Below are 18,293 nucleotides of genomic sequence, written 5' to 3'. Positions count from 1 at the left end.
TCTGTAGCTAGAAAGGGAACAAGGAAGGTCTTTAGGCACCCATTTGGAATTACCTCCAAGATGCGGTGAAGAGTAATGAATGTGCACTATCTAGGCTAGAGTTTGTTTCCATTCCTAAAACAAAAACAAACTTCAGGGAAGTATCCGCACATATATTTTGTAACATGCCAGGCTATCTCCAGAAAGATGTAAAAGGTACCTGCTGTAGCCTAAATGTCTGTGTTTCCCCAAGGTTCACGTTGATATCCTAATTCCCACAGATAGTATTAAGAGGTGATTAGGTCAAGAAAGGGATTAGTGCTCTTATAAAACAGACCTAGAGAAGGTTCCCTGCCCCTTCCACCACGTGAGCACACAGTGAGACGCTGGCAGTCTACAACCTGGAAAAGGGTCCTCACCAGCACTTGACCATGCAGGCAACTGTGATCTTGGACTTCCGGCCCCCAGAACTGTAATAAGTTCTTCCGGGTTGTTTGTAAACCACCCGGACTGTGATATTTTGTCATAGCAGCCTGAAGAGACCGAGACACCTTGGGAAGCCCACTAGTAATCTGGGGGCACAGTGGGAGGGAGGCTTCTCAATGTCCCCCCTCCTAATTCTGCATCCTACAAATATATTATGCATTGAAAAAATTAAATAAGGGCACCTGGGTGGCACAGTCGATTAAAGGTCCGACTCTTGGTTTCGGCTCAGGTTGTGATCTCAGTGTCAGGCTTCAGGCTCAGCATGGAAGTCTGCCTGAGATTCTCTATCCCCCTCTGCCTCTCCCTGCCCCCGCTCCGTACACACATGTGCTCTCTCTAAAATAAATAAATCTTTAAAAAATAAAATCAAATAAAAATATAAAATCAAATCAAATCAGCCAGGGCCCATCCTGTTTCGGTTGGGAAAGTCTGTAGCTGGGTCCAGCTGCAGAGCACCCTCCCAACCTGCTTCCACCGCAAAGTACAACCAAATGCTTAGCTTTCCGTAAACAACTTTTAATCACAAAAGGGGGGCGGGGGGGGGGGGGGTGAGGAAGGCACATAAAGGGAGAACAGGCTGGATCCTAGAAAGTGGTGGCTGACTCCAGGCCTCGCTCCTGGAAGTACCGGTGCGGGAGGCGGGGGTGGGTTCGGGGGCCTTTGCTGAAGTAGGACATGATCCTCCCAGATCCCTCCTGATCCCCAGTCGGTGAGTCCTCCCTGTGGGAGAGGTGGTGATACCGGCCGCTGCAGGGTGTTGGGGGTGGGGGGGATTCCCAGGGAGGCTGAGCCCTGGCCTCCTGCCCTCTTCCCTCACAGCGCCCCCAGGACACCCACCACAGAACGCCTTCTGCCTCCTTCTCCAGGATGCTCTGGGCCGTGCGCCAGCTGAACCGGACAAACTGGGGGAAGCCGAACACAGGCTCCACGTGCTTCCTCAACCACGCTTTTGTCTTGGGATCTGAGGGACGGGAAGGGTGGGGTGGGCAGTGGTGATGGCCCCTGAGCCCTGACACAATGTCCGAGTTCCTCAGCCTGGCACCTGACGTCCTACTACCTCATCTCCAGCCACCGAAGTACCGGAGGCCCCGCCCACTGTTCGAGGCCCATTCCTGCCTCAGAACCTTTGCCCAGGCAGCTCCCCACTCCCACTGCCAACGGGTGCTCAAGGTAGTTTAGGGGAGACTGCCTCTGAAACATCCTTTCATCCCCTCAAGGACAACGGTCATTAAATGAGCATCTGTGGACCATGGTGTTACTGCCCATCATCCCCCCCAAAACTAGGAGCTTCAGTGGGGACAGGGAGGTCCCTGTTGATCTTGCTCATGGCTATATCCCCAGGCCCTCAGTAAGCACTAAATGCGACCCAAACTGTCTTTGGCCTGGACTTGGTTTCCTTACTATGGCCTCACCTAAGTTCCAATCACAGACTTGCTGTGTCTCCCCACCCAACTGCCCGTCCCTCCCTGGGCCTCAGAAGGACCAGAGGGTTCCTTGAACCCAGCCACTGACTCTTGAAATCTACTCATGGTGGGGGGTGGGCACATGATCACCTGCCACACAGACAAGGAGTGAGCCTCGTAACTGGGAAGAAAACAATAGATTTAAGCTGGCGTTACTGGACATCAGCTGGCACCCCTTGCCCCTGTCCCTTTCCCCTTAACAAACAGATGCCCACCAACAGTGTCAGGCCCTCACTGGGGCTCCAGAGAGACAGGAGAAAGGGAGAGAGAAGGGAGGAGAGAGCCTGCCCGCTGGAATCCAGCTCTGCCGCAGGCTAGCCAGAAGCAAGTGCTCCCCCTGTCTGAGCCTTACGCTCTTCCACTGCAGAGGAGGATGAGTGCAATGCAGAAAACTGTAGAAGCGCGCTCAGGCCTGCCTTGTCAGTGTTACTGCCAATACCACTGTCTCAAGGCGGCTCCAATGGGCTCACCATTGGGGTAACCAGAGCCATAATCAGCATCCAGGTCCTGCAGTTTTTCCACAAAGTGCCAGTTCTTCACAGCCTGGTCACGGGCCACCTGTGGGCAAGATACAAACTTGGGATCTCCCTCCCCGGAAGCAGGCATGCCTGCCTCCTGCCCAGAGGGATGCTAGGAGCTGGCCACGGCCAGCAGGAGCCTAACCTTGGCACAGATACTGGCAGCGCTGACCACAGGGTAGAGGGCATCTGCCTTGGCCTTGACTGTCACCTCAATGCCAGGAAACCGCTCCTGCAGCCGCTCCTGGTAAGTCTCTGGTGGCCCCACAGTGTCCACAAACACCTGTGTGGTGACAGAAATGTATTCATTCAACAGACATCTGGAAAAACAACTGTGTAAGTGATCCAGCCTCCCAGCATTTACACATGCTGTTCCTGTACCTAGAATATTCTTCTCTCAACTCATCCCTAGGGTGCAGCTTTCTTGGACATCTCTGTCAAAAGTCCTCTCCAGGGGCACCTGGCTGGCTCAATTGGCAGAGCGTCAACTCTTGATCTTGAGGTCATGAACTTGAGCCCCACATTGGGTGTAGAGATTACTAAAGAAAAAAAAAAAGTCCCCTCCAAAAGAGGCGGTCCCTGATCAAGTCGAATCCATTCTACACTCACTGAGCACCTAAGCACACCATGGCTACACCAGATGCCAGGAATATGGCAGTAAACACACCAGACAAAAATCTCTGTCTTCATGGAGTGGACACCCTGGTGAGGGCCACAGACAAGAAACAGGGTAAATAATAAAGGACAGGGGAAAGTCGGGAGGGATTATCATTTTATTTCTTCTCTACTTGTTTTAAGTAAGCTCTGTGCCCCACGCAGGGCTTGAACTCACGACCCTGAGATCAAGAGTCCCATGCTCTACGGCTGAGGCAGCCAGGTGCCCTGGGAGGGGTTATCATTTTAAACAGTGGTGGGAGAGATTCGGAGAGGTCACTCTGAGGTGGTGAATCTGAATAAAGGCCTGAAAGAGATGAGGGAATGAGTCATGGGGAGATCTCAGAAAGAGGATTCTTGACAGAAGGAAGAGCCAGTGCAAAGGCCCGGAGGCGGGACCATGCCGAGTATGCTATACAGCAGCAGGGAGGCCTTGTGGCTGGAGTAGAGAGAGGAGATTGGTGATATCCACTGCCGTTATCCTCAGAAATCACCTTTATCATCTGCTTACCAGCTGACCATCTCTGTCCCCTGACTTGGCCATGAACCCCAGAGGGCAGAGCTCTTGTCTGTCTGCTCCAGTACTGCACCGTCAGTGCCACGTTCCAGTCCAGGACCTCAGTCATCTCCTCAGCAAGGTCTGCCTTGTTCCGTTCCCTATCTCAAGTGTATTTATCCTTGCTATTCTCTAACAACAGCCTGTTCTTTGCCGCAGAGTACTAGATGCAATGCCAACTTATATTTCCCTCTGGTAATTTAATCTCACTCTCTCTCTTCCACTTGACACTGAACTCCCCAGGTTTAATTTTTACTGAAATCAAAAAATTAAGTGTTGAGATCTATGTCTCAGATGACTATCTGCTGCATGAGGAGCAAACTATAAAAAACAGGCCTCAAAGTGGGGGGAGGATGGGGCAGGAATCCAGGAGAGGAGGTGCCCTGGGCTAGGACAGAGGCTCTGGGCAGGTGGACAGATGCGGATTTGTTCTGGACTCTGAGCCTTTAGAATACAGAGATAAATTAAATGAGAGTGGAGCTGGGGGCTCCTCCTTGGTCCAGGGTGGGGTACACATTTAGGGTAGAAAAAGTAGTAAAATATCAAAGGCAGCAACATATACTCCTGAGGTAACCCAGGTATGTCTGACCTTGAATCACCCACTGCACTTGTATACCTCCATTTTATCCTGCGGTGATCAAATGTGCGCAACCCAACAGTCAGCTCACAGCTCACCTGGGCAACTTTCACACCCTGATCCAAGGCATATTGCACCAGCCCAGTGGCTGTATCATGGGATAGGGAATTCAGGTTGTACTTGACCCTGCAGTGGGAGACAACCCAGTCAACCCTGATCCAGATACGGATCCCTTCCAGCCCATGCTGGCTGCCCCTCCACCCTGGCCCCTCCGGGAGGCCCCTCACCGCCCAAGCATGCTGGTAGAGATGAGGTTTGGAGACAGCACGTCCAATGCCCAGCCCACAAAGTCCCCGTCCTCCTCCATTTTCACAAAGAGCCTGTCCCGCTCGCTCTCCGATAGGGTCTTTGAGTCTGGGAGGAGGGTTGGGAGAGAAGGGGAGCGACTAGTTTTCCCAGCTCCTGTTCTCCCCCTCCAGTTTGCACCCGCCCCTGCACACGACCAGGAACCCCCTCCCGAGACTCACAACTCCAGCTCACCTGCCACTTTCAGGGCCTCCAGATGTGCCAGGTGTGAGACGGGGCAATAACAGATGGCGTAGACCATGGGGCCTGGAGAAGCGGGGGTCCAACCAGTGAGCCCGTGAAAACCGCTATCCCTATTCCATCATCACCGCTTTCTTCGGTGTCATCGCCACTATGACCCCCCCCCCCCCGGGTAGGGCACAATCCCAGCTCCCGTTCCAGTGCAACCTCCGTTCCCCTTATCACGCCCCTCCCCCAGCCCAGTCCCGGAGGCGCACCCAGCACCGGGCCCCGGCCCGCTTCATCGACGCCCAGGACGCAGGGCTCCTTGCGGCACACCGCGGGCACAGGCGAGTTCAGGCGACAGCGGCTCGTACTGTCTCTGTCCAGTTCGCCGAGATCCATGCCGCCTCTGCAGCCGCCACCAGCAGCAAGAACGAGGTCTGCGGGCTCTGGTCTAGGCGCGCGTTTTCCGCGGGCCCCGAAACCGCTTTCGCTCCCGACCAATCGGTGCCCAGGACCCTCCCCCGACGCTCCTGCCGCCGTTGACGTTTGCGCAGGCGCCACCGAAGCTCCTGCCGTATGGCTTCCTGGGAATTGTAGTTCCCAAGGCCGACCGCCGAGCTCTTCTTTGGGGGAACGGGGTGGGCGGAGTCGCTTTCCAAGCTCCGCCCCCCGAGTCCCTGACGCCCCGTCTGTCAGGGCTGGTAGGAGGCTAGGGAAATAAACGGGAAACTGACGCAGGCCTTGGAGAACTTGGCCCAGTCAGGACCTTGAAGGTCAAATACCACTATATTGCCAGAATACTGCCAGCGACCAGTGTCCACATCACTGGGACCCTGTCCATCTGGATGTTGGCTATTTGTATTCCCTGTCCCTGCCACTCCACACAATCTAAGCCCTCTGGAATAGGTATTCCTACTTCCACTGAGCTCAGGCCTTCAGATTTGGGGTCCAACTCTCTCTCCCTCTCGGTACCTCACCCGGGCCCTCACCCCTCCCCCCCACTCTGCTTCCTAACCTCTAACTGGGGCTAAGCCTCCCCCACCCACCCCCTCCCAACTGCGATCCCAGATCTCAACAGACTTCTGCTAAAAGTATGCGCCCACCAGGCGGGGCCATTCCCCCCAGTTCAGGGTTCATGTCCCTCAATTCTCGAATCTCATCGGGGCTCACGTCCTCAGCCTGTAGGTGTCTGACCCGCATCAGGCTCATTACCCCTTCCTCAGGGTCACAGTTCCTCCATCTCTGATTCCCCCTCCCTGCCCCTCACCATCTTTCTTCCTTTCTCCCCGGATATCAGCGGGGGCTCACGGGTCCTGACTGAGCTCTCCCCTCTCCACCGTCTTATAGCCTCCGCCCTAAAGGCCCTCCTCGCACCCGCCCCCACCCGCGGCCCTTCCCCTCTCCCCGCCCACCCTGGGGACTCTCAACCCGGACTTGACAGCCCGCCCTGGGCCCGCCTCCTCTGAGTTTGTCTCTCACCCGGATTCAGGGCCTCCAGTCGCAATCCGTTGGTTTGCAGGATGAACAATCCTGTTGCCTGCAGGGCCGCACCTGCACCAGATTCTCGCGGTCCATGAACACCGGGCCCGGCGCTGTGCCCAGGACCTCGCGGCTGCGCTCCTGCTTGCCCAGGTCGCAGAAACAGCCCCACTTTCCCCACGGGCCAAGGATCGAGTCCTCCACGTCTAGGGATGGAGGGCCAGCTAGGGGGGACCCTACCCCCTGTGCCCTCCTCTAGGAAGGGAGGAGGATAAAGACACTAACAACAACATCTCCTGTTTGCTGGGCTCTGCCTCTGTGCCAGGCACCACACCCCCATAGATTATCTCATGTAATTTCCCCATCATTCCCAGGTGGGGAAACTGAGACCTATAGAAAGCAAGCTACCCTTTGAGCTCATACATCTGGTGTATGACCCAGAGGAACTGCAAACTGACACTTCCCACTGGCGCGAGCCTGTCCAGTTGGGCGTGTGATACAACACGCCGGGTGCTCACTATCTGAAGCTGACTCCTGTCTTCAGGGGTGTGATAATGGGCCTGTTCAGTAGGCATAGTGCCACCTAACCATCAGGGCTGCAGGTGGTAAATTAAGTGACGTAATTGGGGTAATATAACGAAGGTACTGAAAGCCTCTGGCGATATGCTGGCATGTACTACAAAAACAATTATTATGGCCACTTTTCAAGCAGCTACAACCTTCTGAGTGCTTATCAGGGGCTCTTTACAATGCTTTTTTACAGACTCCTCCCTATGCCGCTAGGAAACAGGTCTTACCCCAACTCTGCAGCTCACAAAGTCCTAACACTTCATGCCTTACCAAGTCTCTGCCAGACAACACTGGCTTCTTTCTTTTCCTCCGTCCAGCCCTTTCGCTTTGGCACTTGCTGTTCCCATTCCCTGGCACACTCTTCTCCCTAAATCTTTGCATTTGGGGCTTTTGCTGGATTCCTGCTGCATTGGTTATCCATCCTCTTCAGCCCGGCCTTCTCTGACTTCAGACGTTTACCCGCGCCCTCCTTTCTCTATCTCCTAGCACACATCCATGAGTTTATGGATGTGTATGCTTGGGGGTTTATTGCCGACCCATGTCCACTCTTCCCCTGGGAGAGGCTTAAAGTCGGTCTCTATTTCAATTTACAGATAAGAAAACTGAGCCTCAGAGAAAAGTAACCAGCCCACGGGGGCCACGCCAGGGCGCAGATGGGGAGAGGTCTGAAGTCCCTGGAGGAGGGTGTGTTTGCAGCCAGCTGGCGAAGTGGGGTAATGGGGCACCTTTCCGCACCATCACACCCGCGGCGTGCGGTTACCTTTCTCCTGATGCTGCAGCCGCAGCTCCTCCCAGATGTCGCCTCCGCTCTTCTCGCCAAAGTAATGGTAGTCGCGGGAGACCTGGGCAGGGGTCCCCAGCAGCAGGAGAATCAGAGGCAGCAGCAGTAAGTTTGCCGGGCTCCCGGCCATGCCGGACTCCAACCGACCCGGGCGCGCTCCGAGGAGGAGCTCCTCGCGGGGTATGTGGTGCCCGCACTACCCCCACCAGCGGTGGCAGTGGTCGGGGCCCCCGACTCCGCGACTCCTCCCGCCGCTTGCAGGCGCGTGGACCGGGCCTGCTTCGCTCCCCATCCCCCCCCTGCGGTTGCAGTGGACCCGACCGCTCCACTCGTCCGCCCACCCCCCCGCCCTATGCGTCATGGTTCGTGCCGCGCATAAAAGACACCCAGGCCCAGGGCGCGCTTGGTGCTGAGAACGCGTGTTCGCGCGTCTGCTGGTCTGTGCGTGCTGCCCTTGCCCACGCAGGTATGGACACCTGGAGGGCACCGGGCTCTGGGGAGCCCCCTTGGAGCAGCTCCGGCCGGGTCCAGACCTCAGCGCTGCAGCCTTTGTTTTCCGCCCGCCGTAGTGGCCGCCTTTGTCCTTGCAGGGGGAAATCGAGGCCTTGGCCTTGCATGCAGTACAGGCCGCATCGCCGAGCTCCCCGCCCCCTGCTCGCGGGTGTCTCCTCCTGGAGCGGTGGGCTTGCGCCAGGGCCCTCAGGCCGACACGCTAATGGGGGGGTCCCTGGCGGCTGCAGCCGGGCCGCTTTTGCTGGTCGGGGGGACGGGTCTCCTGCAGTCTCAAGGCCGCGCAGACCGGGTACCTGGGAGGGTGTGGGGTAGTGCTGCGCCCTCTGCCTCTCTTCCCTGGTCACCGGGCCCAGCGTCACGCAGCATGACCTTGGGAAGGGAGGACAAAGGGTGTTCCCGGGCGCACTGACCGGGCCGGGGGTCTCAGCTTTCAGTCATGGCCTCTGGCAAGGCGCACATCGGAAAGCCCGCCCCGCCCTTCCAGGCCACCGCCGTGGTGGACGGCGCCTTCAAGGAGGTGAAGTTTTGCGACTACAAAGGTGAGGGCGGCCGAGAGTGGGCCCAGGTGGGGGTGGGGCCCAGACATTAGAGGCCTAACTCCTTGTCTATCCCCGCTCCCTCCCGCAGGGAAATACTTGGTCCTCTTTTTCTACCCGCTGGACTTCACCTTTGTCTGCCCCACGGAGATCATCGCTTTCAGCGAGCGTGCCGAGGACTTCCGCAAGCTGGGCTGTGAGGTGCTGGGGGTCTCTGTCGACTCTCAGTTCACCCACCTGGCTTGGTATGAGCAAGGACTAGCAGGGAGGGAGGATGCAGCCAAGCCCGCATCCTCCATAGGATCCGAGCTATATGTTCTTGCGGCTGTTGCTCAACATCTGGGCCTCCCTTTCCCCATCTTGAAAATAATAAAATTAAGGACGCCCAAGTCCTTAATGATGATGGCAGTAATTAGCATTTGAAAACTAGTTGCTTGGGCCCAGAGAGTTGGAGATGCCTTACCTCACTTAGGGCAACACAACCTCCTTTCCAATAACTATTTCAAGAAGGTGGAAACTCCAGTTCTAGACAGTGAAGTGCTGGGCCCCAACACAGAGCTCGAGAGAGGAGGATGGGGACTCTGAGGCAGGCTTTCTCTGCCCCAAGATGTGGGAGGTCACTGGCATATGTGAACACCCTTTGCTGGACCTGGAGCCTCGGCTTAGTCTTCCCAGCTGCGGGAAAGAGCCCCTGTACCCTCTTCAGGGTGGGGTGGGTGGGGATCCTAAAGCCTTGCTGTAAAGCTCCTTATCTCTCAGCTCCAGCACCCCCTCTTCAGCCTTTATCACACCCAGGCCCCCAGGGTGAGGACTCTGCTGTATCAGGCATCTTGGGTCCCAGACTTGTCTCTTCCACTCCTAGGATCAACACTCCCAGGAAGGAAGGAGGCTTGGGCCCCCTGAACATCCCCTTGCTGGCCGATGTAACCAGAAGTTTGTCTGAAGATTATGGTGTGCTGAAGGAAGATGAGGGCATTGCCTACAGGTACTGTGGGGCCCTCAGGGAGCCCCCAATCCTCAGGATGAGGAGACAGTGCTTGGGCACTGTCTTCCCTGCCCCCTGCCCCCAGCCCTGTGGCCAGTAGGGAGTTGATACTCCCTCCCCCGGCCCTGGCAATGGCAACTCCCAGCTCCTCACCATGAACTCTGATATCTTCAGGGGCCTCTTTATCATCGATGGCAAGGGTGTCCTTCGCCAGATCACTGTCAATGATTTGCCTGTGGGGCGCTCTGTGGACGAAGTTCTGCGGCTGGTCCAGGCCTTCCAGTACACGGATGAGCATGGGGAAGGTGAGCAGACACACACATTCACCTGGGTTCAGCTGTGGGTACATACTCAGCCCTCATGCAGACATTGGCTGCCTGCTCTATCAGTTGTGTGGGATGGATGTGAGGGCCCCAAAAAAGATTCAGTTCAGGGCCTCGTCTGCAGGGACTTTTCTAGTCTGGTAGGGGAGATACCCCCATATGAGGGTGGGGAGCTGGGAGGTAACAGATCTATAGAAGATATTTGAGAAGGCATGTACCAAGTCAAGCTCAAATAATATTTGTTGGATCAGAGTACCTTCTCCTGTGGAGGACACAGCCTGATCACAGACCCTCAATGTCCAGTGGGTCTATGGTTGACGGAGAAGCAGGATTAAAGGGGTCAAAAAGAGAGGTGCTAGGATGGCTCAGTCTGTTAAGCGTCTGACTCTTGGTTTCAGCTCAGGTCATGATCTCAGGGTTGTGAGGTTGGGCTCTGTGCTTAGCAAGGAGTCTGCTGGAGATTCTCCCCCTCTGCCTCTTCCCCCACTCCCCCCCCCCCGCAGGAAGAAACTAATCTTTTTAAAAGGGGGGTGGGTGCCTGGGTGGCTCAGTCAATTAAGCATCGGACTCTTGGTTTTGGCTCAGGTCATGGTCTCTGGGTCCTGGGATCCAGCCCCTTGTCAGGCTCCACACTCAGTGGGAAGCGTACTGGAGGATTTTCTGTCCCTCTCTCTCTGCCCCGCGCCCCACTTCCACACTCTTGTGCGCATGCTCTCTCTCTCTCTCTCAAATAAATAAATAAATTTTTTTAAAGATTTTATTTATTTATTTGACCGAGAGAGACACAGTGAGAGAGGGAACACAGGCAGGGGGAGCAGGAGAGGGAGAAGCAGGCTTCCTGCGGAGCAGGGAGCCCGATGCGGGGCTCGATCCCAGGACCCCGAGATCATAACCTGAGCGGAAGGCAGACGCTTAACGACTGAGCCACCCAGGCGCCCCTCAAATAAATAAATAAATTTTAAAAAATGGTGTGGGGGTGGTCAGAAATAAATAAAAATGTCAGCCAGAACATCCTGTAGCTGGGCTTGAAGGGCTTTTCCCAACGTGCTGTATGGCCTTGGGGCTGTACCACTTGGCTCTGGGCTTTTTCTTCTGCCACTCTGGCTCTTACTTTGCCTCTGTTCATCCCCTCATAACTGCCCTACCTTGAAGATATGGCTCTAGCCTCAAATGTGCATCCCTGTGTCTTCCCACAGTCTGTCCTGCTGGCTGGAAGCCAGGCAGTGACACAATCAAGCCTAACGTGGACGACAGCAAGGAATACTTCTCCAAACACAACTAGACTGCAGACAGGTGGGACGCTTGGGCTATTGGCCTCCACCTACACCTCTACCTGGATACCCCATGGTGCCCCAGGAAAGGCCAGACTTGCCCCTTTAAACTCCATAGTCTGTGACCCTGGAGGGCTTGGGCAAGGCCTTGTCATTCTCCCACCTGGGAGCTGGTAAATGGTGAGCCCCTCCCTGGACCCATCTAGCTGGGCACAGGCCTAGTGGTGACCAATAAAATATTAGGACAGACATGAGTCTGCGTCGGTGTGGTCTCTCCTGGTGTCCTTGCTACCTCCGTCCCGTCTCCCTGGGAAATTGACACTGTAGTTACTTATCTTCACCACAAGGTGGGAGCCTTACCTCATGCTCACTGCTTCCTCTCCTTGGCCAGAGGGTGCTTTCCGTGGGGGGGTTGGGAGAGGGTGGGAGGTGGGGTAGGCTGTTGGCCCCTTGCTGGGAGCAAGCCCCAGGATGCCCTGTGTCCTAAAAACCTGGCCACCCAGGGCAGCACCCACACTTTGCCATCTGCCATGCTGTGTTCAAATACCATTCAAGAGCTGTGATTTTCCCTGCGTCTCTTGAGCAGTCAAATGAGAATAAAGACAACTAACTCACATCACCATGCACATTAAATGCAATACAGTATGTGAAGCTTGGGCCCAGTTAATGGTTATTAGGATTGGTCCCTGGGGCTGGAAGAAGAGGGTGGGGACCCAGTCCTAAGAGCAGAACCAAGAGCTTGAGCTACATGCACAGTCCCTGCTGCAAGCTCTGCCCCACTCTAGGTTGGAAGGGCTGCCCACCTGCCCCTGGGGTGGAAGGGTGAGGGTCAGGCTGGGAGGCAGGTGTTAGGAGCCAGAGTGTTCCCAGGAGTACAGTTTGATGCTGTGCATGTTCAGGCAAGTGGTTTTGCCACTGTGAGCCATTTCCTTCCACAGGACTGACATTTCATTTAATCCATAGGCCCATTATTCATATTGCTATCCAGCCTAATAACCCTCCAAAACATTCATCTGGGCCTTGGAATTTTATCTACACTCCTTCCCCAAGGCCCTCCGTGGTCTTCCCTGACCTCATCTACCCACTCTTGGTTCACTCGAATCCAGACACACACGGGTTTCTTGCTATTCTTTAACAAGCTGATCTTGTTCTGGCCACAGGAACTTTGCATGTACTGTTCCCTCTTGCCCGGAACGTTTTTTTCTCAGAACCTGTCTTTAAATCTGAAAAGTCGCATCATTAAAGGTCCACGTTTCCAATCCATTCTCCAAAGCAGCTCACCTCCCCTGCCCCGTCACTACCACTTTGACCTGTTTTTTTTTCTCTTGCTAGCACCTACCACCATCTCCGAATCATGTTTGTTTGTTTATTGTCTGTCTGCCATGGTCCAGGCAGTGTCTCCTGCGCTAGGTTGTTCAGCATTTCATAAATGAATTAATGAATTTGTTCTGCCCTCCCCACCCGTGCGGTTTCTCAGCTTGTGTTTTTCTCTGCTGTTCTGGGGGCTTCCAGCTCCGAAGCCAGCTAGACCCCTTCCGGGCGCACCAGCCGCCCTCCCACCAGCCCCAGCTGCGGGGGCGGGCGTCCCGCGAGAGGGCGGCGATGGCGCCCGAAGCAGCCGCCCCGGCAGGACCAGACCTGGCAGTCGCCCTGCTCCCAACCTGGCACCCGGGAGGGGAAATTGGCAGGCGGGCGCCGCCCTTCCTGGCGGGGGTGGGGGGTACCGCGGCGGCCACGAAGGCTGCAGCAAGCCCCCGCCCGGGTCAGGTCAGACGGAGCGCGCGTGGGCGCGGCGGGGCCCGGACGCCAACCCGAGGAGGCACGCTCTGGGTTGGCTCCGGGACCCGGGAGCATGGCCCTCCCACCGCGGATGCTCTGGACCCAGGCCTGGGGCTTTCCGGGCCCGGGCAGCCGCCTGCCTGGGAAAATCCCGGCCCCCTTCCCGGCGCCGCAGCCCTGCCCGGCAGAGCGGGGGAGGGGATTCCCGGAATCTGCCCGGAGACGGCCGTCGCGTCACTGGACAGAATCGGCCCATGTAGGGGCAGCGCTTCCGCTGCGTCAGCGGGGAAAGCCCCAGCGCGCGCTGCTGGGCGGGGCTGCGCCCGCGCACTGAGCGTCTCGCTCCAGGCATCCTGCCCCCTGGTGATGGGCGGCTGGACAGCGTCCCCGCCCTGGACCTTCCAACCCCAGAAATCACGGGACGAGAGAAGGTTGGACGACCGGACTAAGGCTACGAGATACTTAGGTAGAGCTGGCGAGGAGGACACAAACACTGGAGCGAGTCACAAACAGGAGTGGGGTGGGGGCAGCCCACTAATCTCCCTCCTCCCGCCCGGCTTGGAAAAAAAGACAACAGAAATTAATAAAGAACCATTTTTTTTTTACTTAAATAGATTCAATAAAAAGTCGGAACAACAAACACACACACACACAAACACATCTTAAAATAAACTCTTTAGAGACCAAGTGCGTGTTTCTTATCCACAGTACTGTGCAGAGGGGGGAGTGCAGGGGGCGGGGGTCCCTTCCCCAGTGTCCCCGCGGGCTTGAGTACCAGGCGGCGGGGCCAGCTCCGCCGCGATCGCCCCCTCCTCCCCCCCCTGTTAAATACACAAATATATTATATTCAATATGAATCGAGTCTGTTTCCAGCAAAAAAAAAAAAAACATACAAAAAAACGTGGAAGGGGGCTTGTAAACGTCGAGGTGGAAGGACCGGGCGCAGAGCGGGCGGGCAGGAGTCCAGTGTGGTTTGCGGTGCCCCGGGGGCCGGTGCCCACCGCCTGCCCCCTCGCCCCTTGGGAGGCGTGCGCCCAGTCGTCCAGACTGCGGGAATGTCCGTACGGGGGGCGCTCAGAAGGCGTGTCCCTTGACCCCGAGCAGCAGCTGGCAGCCGTTGCTGACATGGGTCATGACCTTCTGTTTGAGCTGGGCCACCTGCTCCCGGAGGACCCCAGCAGTGCTCGACAGCCCCGCGTTCTCGGCCTTGAGTGTCTTCACCTTGTCCTCCAGGCGCGCGATGCGCTCCAGCTTCCGCTTCCGGCACTTGGTGGCCGCCAGCCGGTTCCGCAGCCGCTTGCGCTCCACTTTGATGCGCTCCTGGTCTTCCATATTGATGGGGGACACCGGTGGCGTGGCGTCGCGGCTGCGCGCCTCAGGCACCGTCTGCGGTTCCTCCTTGAAGGCGGAGGCTCCTCGGCCCAGGCCCAGTTGTGCCGGGTGGCCGCCAGCGAAGGGTGGCGCGTGTGGGAGGTAGCTGATGGTGGCCGTCGGGTACGAGCTCCCAGTCCCGACGGCGGCCCCGGCGCCTCCAGAGGGCGCAGAGGCTGGGGAATAGCTGCTGAGGTTGGTGTAGACTGGAGGAGGCTCCGGGCCGGCGTAGACGCCCCCGGGCCCAGCCGGGGGCCCCGAGCTGGCGCCCAGGGACACGTTGGGGGGCGTCACGTGGTTCATCTTGTGCAGGTCGTCCAGGGCTTTGACAAAACCGTCGGCGAAGCCCTCCTGCTCCTCGGTGACACCGCCCCCGGCGCCCCCCGCGCCTCCGCCGCTGCCTCCCCCGCGGGGGTAAAAGTACTGTCCCGGGGGCGTGGGTGTCGTCGTGATCACTCCGTTGCTGTTGGGGACGATCAGGCGCTCCAGCTCCGATGAGGCAAGCTTGAGGGACGCGCCTGTGTCCGAACCCTGGCCGGAAAAGTAGCTGCTGCCACCGCTGCCCTCTGGTCCTGGGCCCCGCGCCCCGGGAGCTTTGAGACTTCGGTAGGGGTCGGCCAGGTTGAGCGCCAGGCTGGGTTTCAGGAGTTTGTAGTCGTGTAGAGAAAGGCCGCCCGGAGCCCGGCCGTATCCCGCTGCTGCGTATGAGTCGTCGTGGTAGAAGGGCTGTTCCATTTTAGTGCACATCCGGGCGGCCCAGGCGGTCTGGGGGGGGGGGGGGGGGGTCCCTGCGGGGCCGCCCCGGGCCTCGCTGCGGCGAGCGGCGCTCTGTCCGCGACGGTGGCTGGACCGGGTATCTGGACGCGCGTTCCCAGGAGCTGGCACCGGCAGGGAAAGGCCAGCCGGCGGCTGTGCGCGGAAGCTCCGTGCGGCTTCTCGAGCCCTTCTGCCTCTGGCGCGCTCGCTTTCCTGGTGTCGCTTTCCCCTGCTCCCCGCTCCCCGCAGACTCCGATGCTGGCCTGGCCGCGCTCAAGGTCCCGGCAGCTCAGCCTGAGCCACACGCCTTTATACGGCTATTGTCAGCTACGGAAGTGCGCTCCGATTGGCCGTCGCTCGAGCCGGGCCCCCGCGCCCCCCTCCTCCAGCGTGGGGAAGGGGAGGAGGCGGCTCGCGTCACTGTCAGGAAGCGCGTGTCCTTGTAAACAGCGGCCACGGGCTGGGTGGCTCGGCGCGGCTGCAGGGGGAGGGGCTCAGGGGACCCCGGGGTGCGCGAAGAAGGGGGTGCTGGTCCAAGACACACGGGGAGGGACTCCAGGGAAGGCGATGATTCCCCTGGATACGAGGAACTGATACAAAGCAAGTGTGTGTATGTGTGTGTGTGCGGGGGGGTCTCCAGGGTGTACACGAAAAGGCCTGAGGGACTTGGAGTATCCGAGAGGGGTTGGAGGGCTGATTATTCACTGGGAGACCCCACAGAGGTGAGACAGGAGGGTTAACCAGGGTAAATGAGGGAGGGGTAAGGAAATACCTGATTCAATAATTGTGTGGGGGTCCTGAGTACAGAGGGGTTAAAGGACTTGAATTTTTACTGGAGGGGCTGAACCCAGGAAGAGTGAGGAGGGGGAAAAATCAAAAGGGTAAAGGGAGGGGGATGGAGGATCCATTACGCAAGATATGAGTAGGGGTCCTGAAGTCCATGGGAGAGACTGAGGGCCTCCATAAGGGGAAGGAACTGGGGGAATCTAGATATATAGAAGGTGAGCGTACTGGGGTATACTGAGTCAGGGAAAATATGGAGGAGGAGAAGATGGGGACACTGTTAGAGGTTGGGAGTCACTGGAGCCATCTGCAAGGCCCTGATGAAGGAGTTAAAAGTGTCGGGACACACCTTCAGAGCTTAGATGATAATGACACAGGGTCTCCAGTTGAGACTTGAGAGGAGGGCTTTTTGAGGGTCCTGGGGATTTGGACTACTGGATCTTCCATGATTGGCACCCCCTCTTGTGGGTGACTTCTAGACGCCTGTATACTTTACTCCCATCTCAAAGCCCTCCTCCAGTGCCCCGGGGCTTGACCGACACCGCGTCCACTCCTGGTGCGTGAACCTACCCCGACGGCCGGGGCGCGGTCGCCCAACCCCACTCCTTCCTTAGAAACAGGCTGGGGAAAGAGCGCCGCGGCAGGAAGTGTGGCAACAGCCCCCGGGGAAGGAGCCCGGCCCTGCCTCCGTCACTCGGATCCTACCGGACCCTGCGCCCCGCCCTGGGTCCGGTCGGGTTCTGCGCCTCAGAAGAGGAACGTGGACGTGAGACCCCGGCGAAGGCCAGGGTGCGCAGAACACGCCCAGCCGCGTAGGCCTCCAGTCACTGTACCCCCTCTCCCAGCAATGGTTCAGCCCGCGGCACCCGCAGGCGATCGCGGAGGCTGGCAGTCCGGGGACGATTCCATTAGCCCGACGGAGGGGGACGCACCGGGGAGCGGGCCTGGTCGCCATGGCAACAGGCCGGAGTCCGCGGGCTGAACTGGGGGCGGGGCGGCCCCGGGAGGTTCTCTCCCGCGCCCATATAAGGACACAGGAAGGGGTGGGACCAGCGCCGTCCCGGGGCCCTGAGCCAGGACCCGGGAGCCCGAGTATTTGCCAGGTCCCAGGGCGCGCCCGGGCCCCCGGACGGCTAGTCCCGACCAGCCCCGCCGCCGCCCCCGAGGCCCCCACAGCCGCCTCGCTGGGCCCCACCCAGCTACTCTGGGGCTGCGTCCTGCCGGGCCCGGCCCGGCCCAGCCTGTCAGGTCCCCGCCTGCCCGCGGGCCTGGGTCGGACTTCGCCCCCGGCCCGACAGGGCGCGGAGGGGCGGGCCAATGCCTCGAGGTGCCCCCGGCGCCTGGGCGGGCTGGCACGACTGCCTCCTTCCTCGGGTGGGGTACCTTTCTTTTACAGCAGGAGGTCTGGGCCTCTCCCCCCCCCACATCCCTAGGGGCTGGGGTGCCCCTTCTCTCACACCAGTGGGCGAGTTTAGTCTAGGGGTCCGCCAACCATCCAGAATACCTAAAAAGGGGGGGGTCCCTTCCGTCTCCGGGATGTCTCCTTCATCCAGTCGCAGGAGACCAGAAAATCCAGGGGAGAGAATCTGAGAGAACTCAGTGCCCCTTCCCCAGCACTACATGGAGGTTTAGATGGTGAGGCTCCTAGTTAGATTTAAAGTGGGAGTTCCAAGCAGACTGTGAGCCACTAGAACAACAGGTGAAAGATCAGTCTCTCTCTCTCTCTCTCTCTTTCCCTGAGAGAGAGAGGCCTCTATCTTCTGGGAGGATGGAAATTTCTTTAGGATAGAGAGAGGCTGAGAGACAGGGGCTAGCCTGACTTTATAGGGCAGGGAGAGAGCACAGTTAAGTGTGAGGGAGAGAAGGAAAATGAAAGAGGCAAAAAAGAAACTGAGCTTGTGGGGGCAGGGGGAAGTCCAGCAGAGCAGTGAAGTTAGGGAGGAAGGTCCCATGAGAAGGTGGGGGTATCCCCATCTTTGGAGGGTCCTTGTGACCCCTGGGTGCTCCCTCCCCTCCTCCTCTTGCTTGAACTGCTCCCCTAACCCCACCCCAGGCTCAAGGGAGATTCCAGCGGCTGGCCGCTGAGTCTGGCGGGCGTGCTGCCAGGCCTGTGTCTCCCGCCCATGCTAATAACTGCAGCTGACATCTGGCCGGGCCCTGCGGGGGCGCGCAGTGGGCAGCATTGGGGGGCTGGGCGGGTCTGGCCTGAGGGCAGCATCTTGGGAAGCCAACCTGCAGCTCCCGCAGGCCAGGAGGCCACAGTGAATCAGCCCTGGCCAGTGCTGAGGTTGGCCATACCAGGGGAGTCCTGGACAGAGGTGAGGCTGGCCCAGAGAGGGTCGAGATGGAGGACAAAGATGGAGCAGGAAAAAGTGGATGTGT

General features: G+C 58.2%; 3 protein-coding genes across 4 annotated transcripts; 1 reads left to right on the top strand and 2 right to left on the bottom strand.

Moving 5' to 3' along the window:
• Positions 1-965: 965 nt before the first annotated feature.
• LOC112816693 (ribonuclease H2 subunit A) lies at positions 966-7,910 on the bottom strand. Of its 2 annotated transcripts, XM_025863354.2 has the most exons (10): positions 7,574-7,880; positions 6,244-6,498; positions 5,037-5,462; positions 4,774-4,845; positions 4,521-4,647; positions 4,332-4,419; positions 2,592-2,729; positions 2,399-2,486; positions 1,303-1,426; positions 966-1,185 (listed from the first exon to the last, which is right to left on the bottom strand). In XM_025863354.2, exons 1-10 carry the CDS (start codon positions 7,722-7,724, stop codon positions 1,050-1,052), a joined length of 1,605 nt encoding a protein of 534 aa, XP_025719139.2. In that variant the 5' UTR covers positions 7,725-7,880; the 3' UTR covers positions 966-1,049. The 2 variants fall into 2 exon arrangements, with proteins under 2 accessions (XP_025719139.2, XP_073743736.1); XM_073887635.1 differs by lacking the exons at positions 966-1,185; positions 1,303-1,426; positions 2,399-2,486; ... (2 more) ...; positions 4,521-4,647; positions 4,774-4,845 and having other exon boundaries at positions 5,338-5,462; positions 6,244-6,449; positions 7,574-7,910.
• A 17-nt stretch (positions 7,911-7,927) lies between these two features.
• PRDX2 (peroxiredoxin 2) lies at positions 7,928-11,476 on the top strand. The gene is made up of 6 exons (XM_025863178.2): positions 7,928-8,060; positions 8,535-8,646; positions 8,735-8,888; positions 9,506-9,628; positions 9,803-9,933; positions 11,148-11,476. Exons 2-6 carry the CDS (start codon positions 8,544-8,546, stop codon positions 11,231-11,233), a joined length of 597 nt encoding a protein of 198 aa, XP_025718963.1. The 5' UTR covers positions 7,928-8,060; positions 8,535-8,543; the 3' UTR covers positions 11,234-11,476.
• A 2,105-nt stretch (positions 11,477-13,581) lies between these two features.
• On the bottom strand, positions 13,582-15,424 carry JUNB (JunB proto-oncogene, AP-1 transcription factor subunit). The gene has a single exon (XM_025863177.2). The coding sequence runs from the start codon at positions 15,117-15,119 to the stop codon at positions 14,076-14,078; it is 1,044 nt and encodes a 347-aa protein (XP_025718962.1). The 5' UTR covers positions 15,120-15,424; the 3' UTR covers positions 13,582-14,075.
• Between the last annotated feature and the right edge of the window lie 2,869 nt (positions 15,425-18,293).

Source organism: Callorhinus ursinus, unplaced genomic scaffold (assembly GCF_003265705.2).
Source record: "Callorhinus ursinus isolate GAN/ISIS: 27379988/994484 unplaced genomic scaffold, GSC_fseal_2.0 scaffold82, whole genome shotgun sequence".
In the NCBI taxonomy this organism is placed as follows: domain Eukaryota; kingdom Metazoa; phylum Chordata; class Mammalia; order Carnivora; family Otariidae; genus Callorhinus; species Callorhinus ursinus.
The sequence above is the reverse complement of the archived record's forward strand: the minus strand, read 5'-3'. Positions and strand labels throughout refer to the sequence as shown.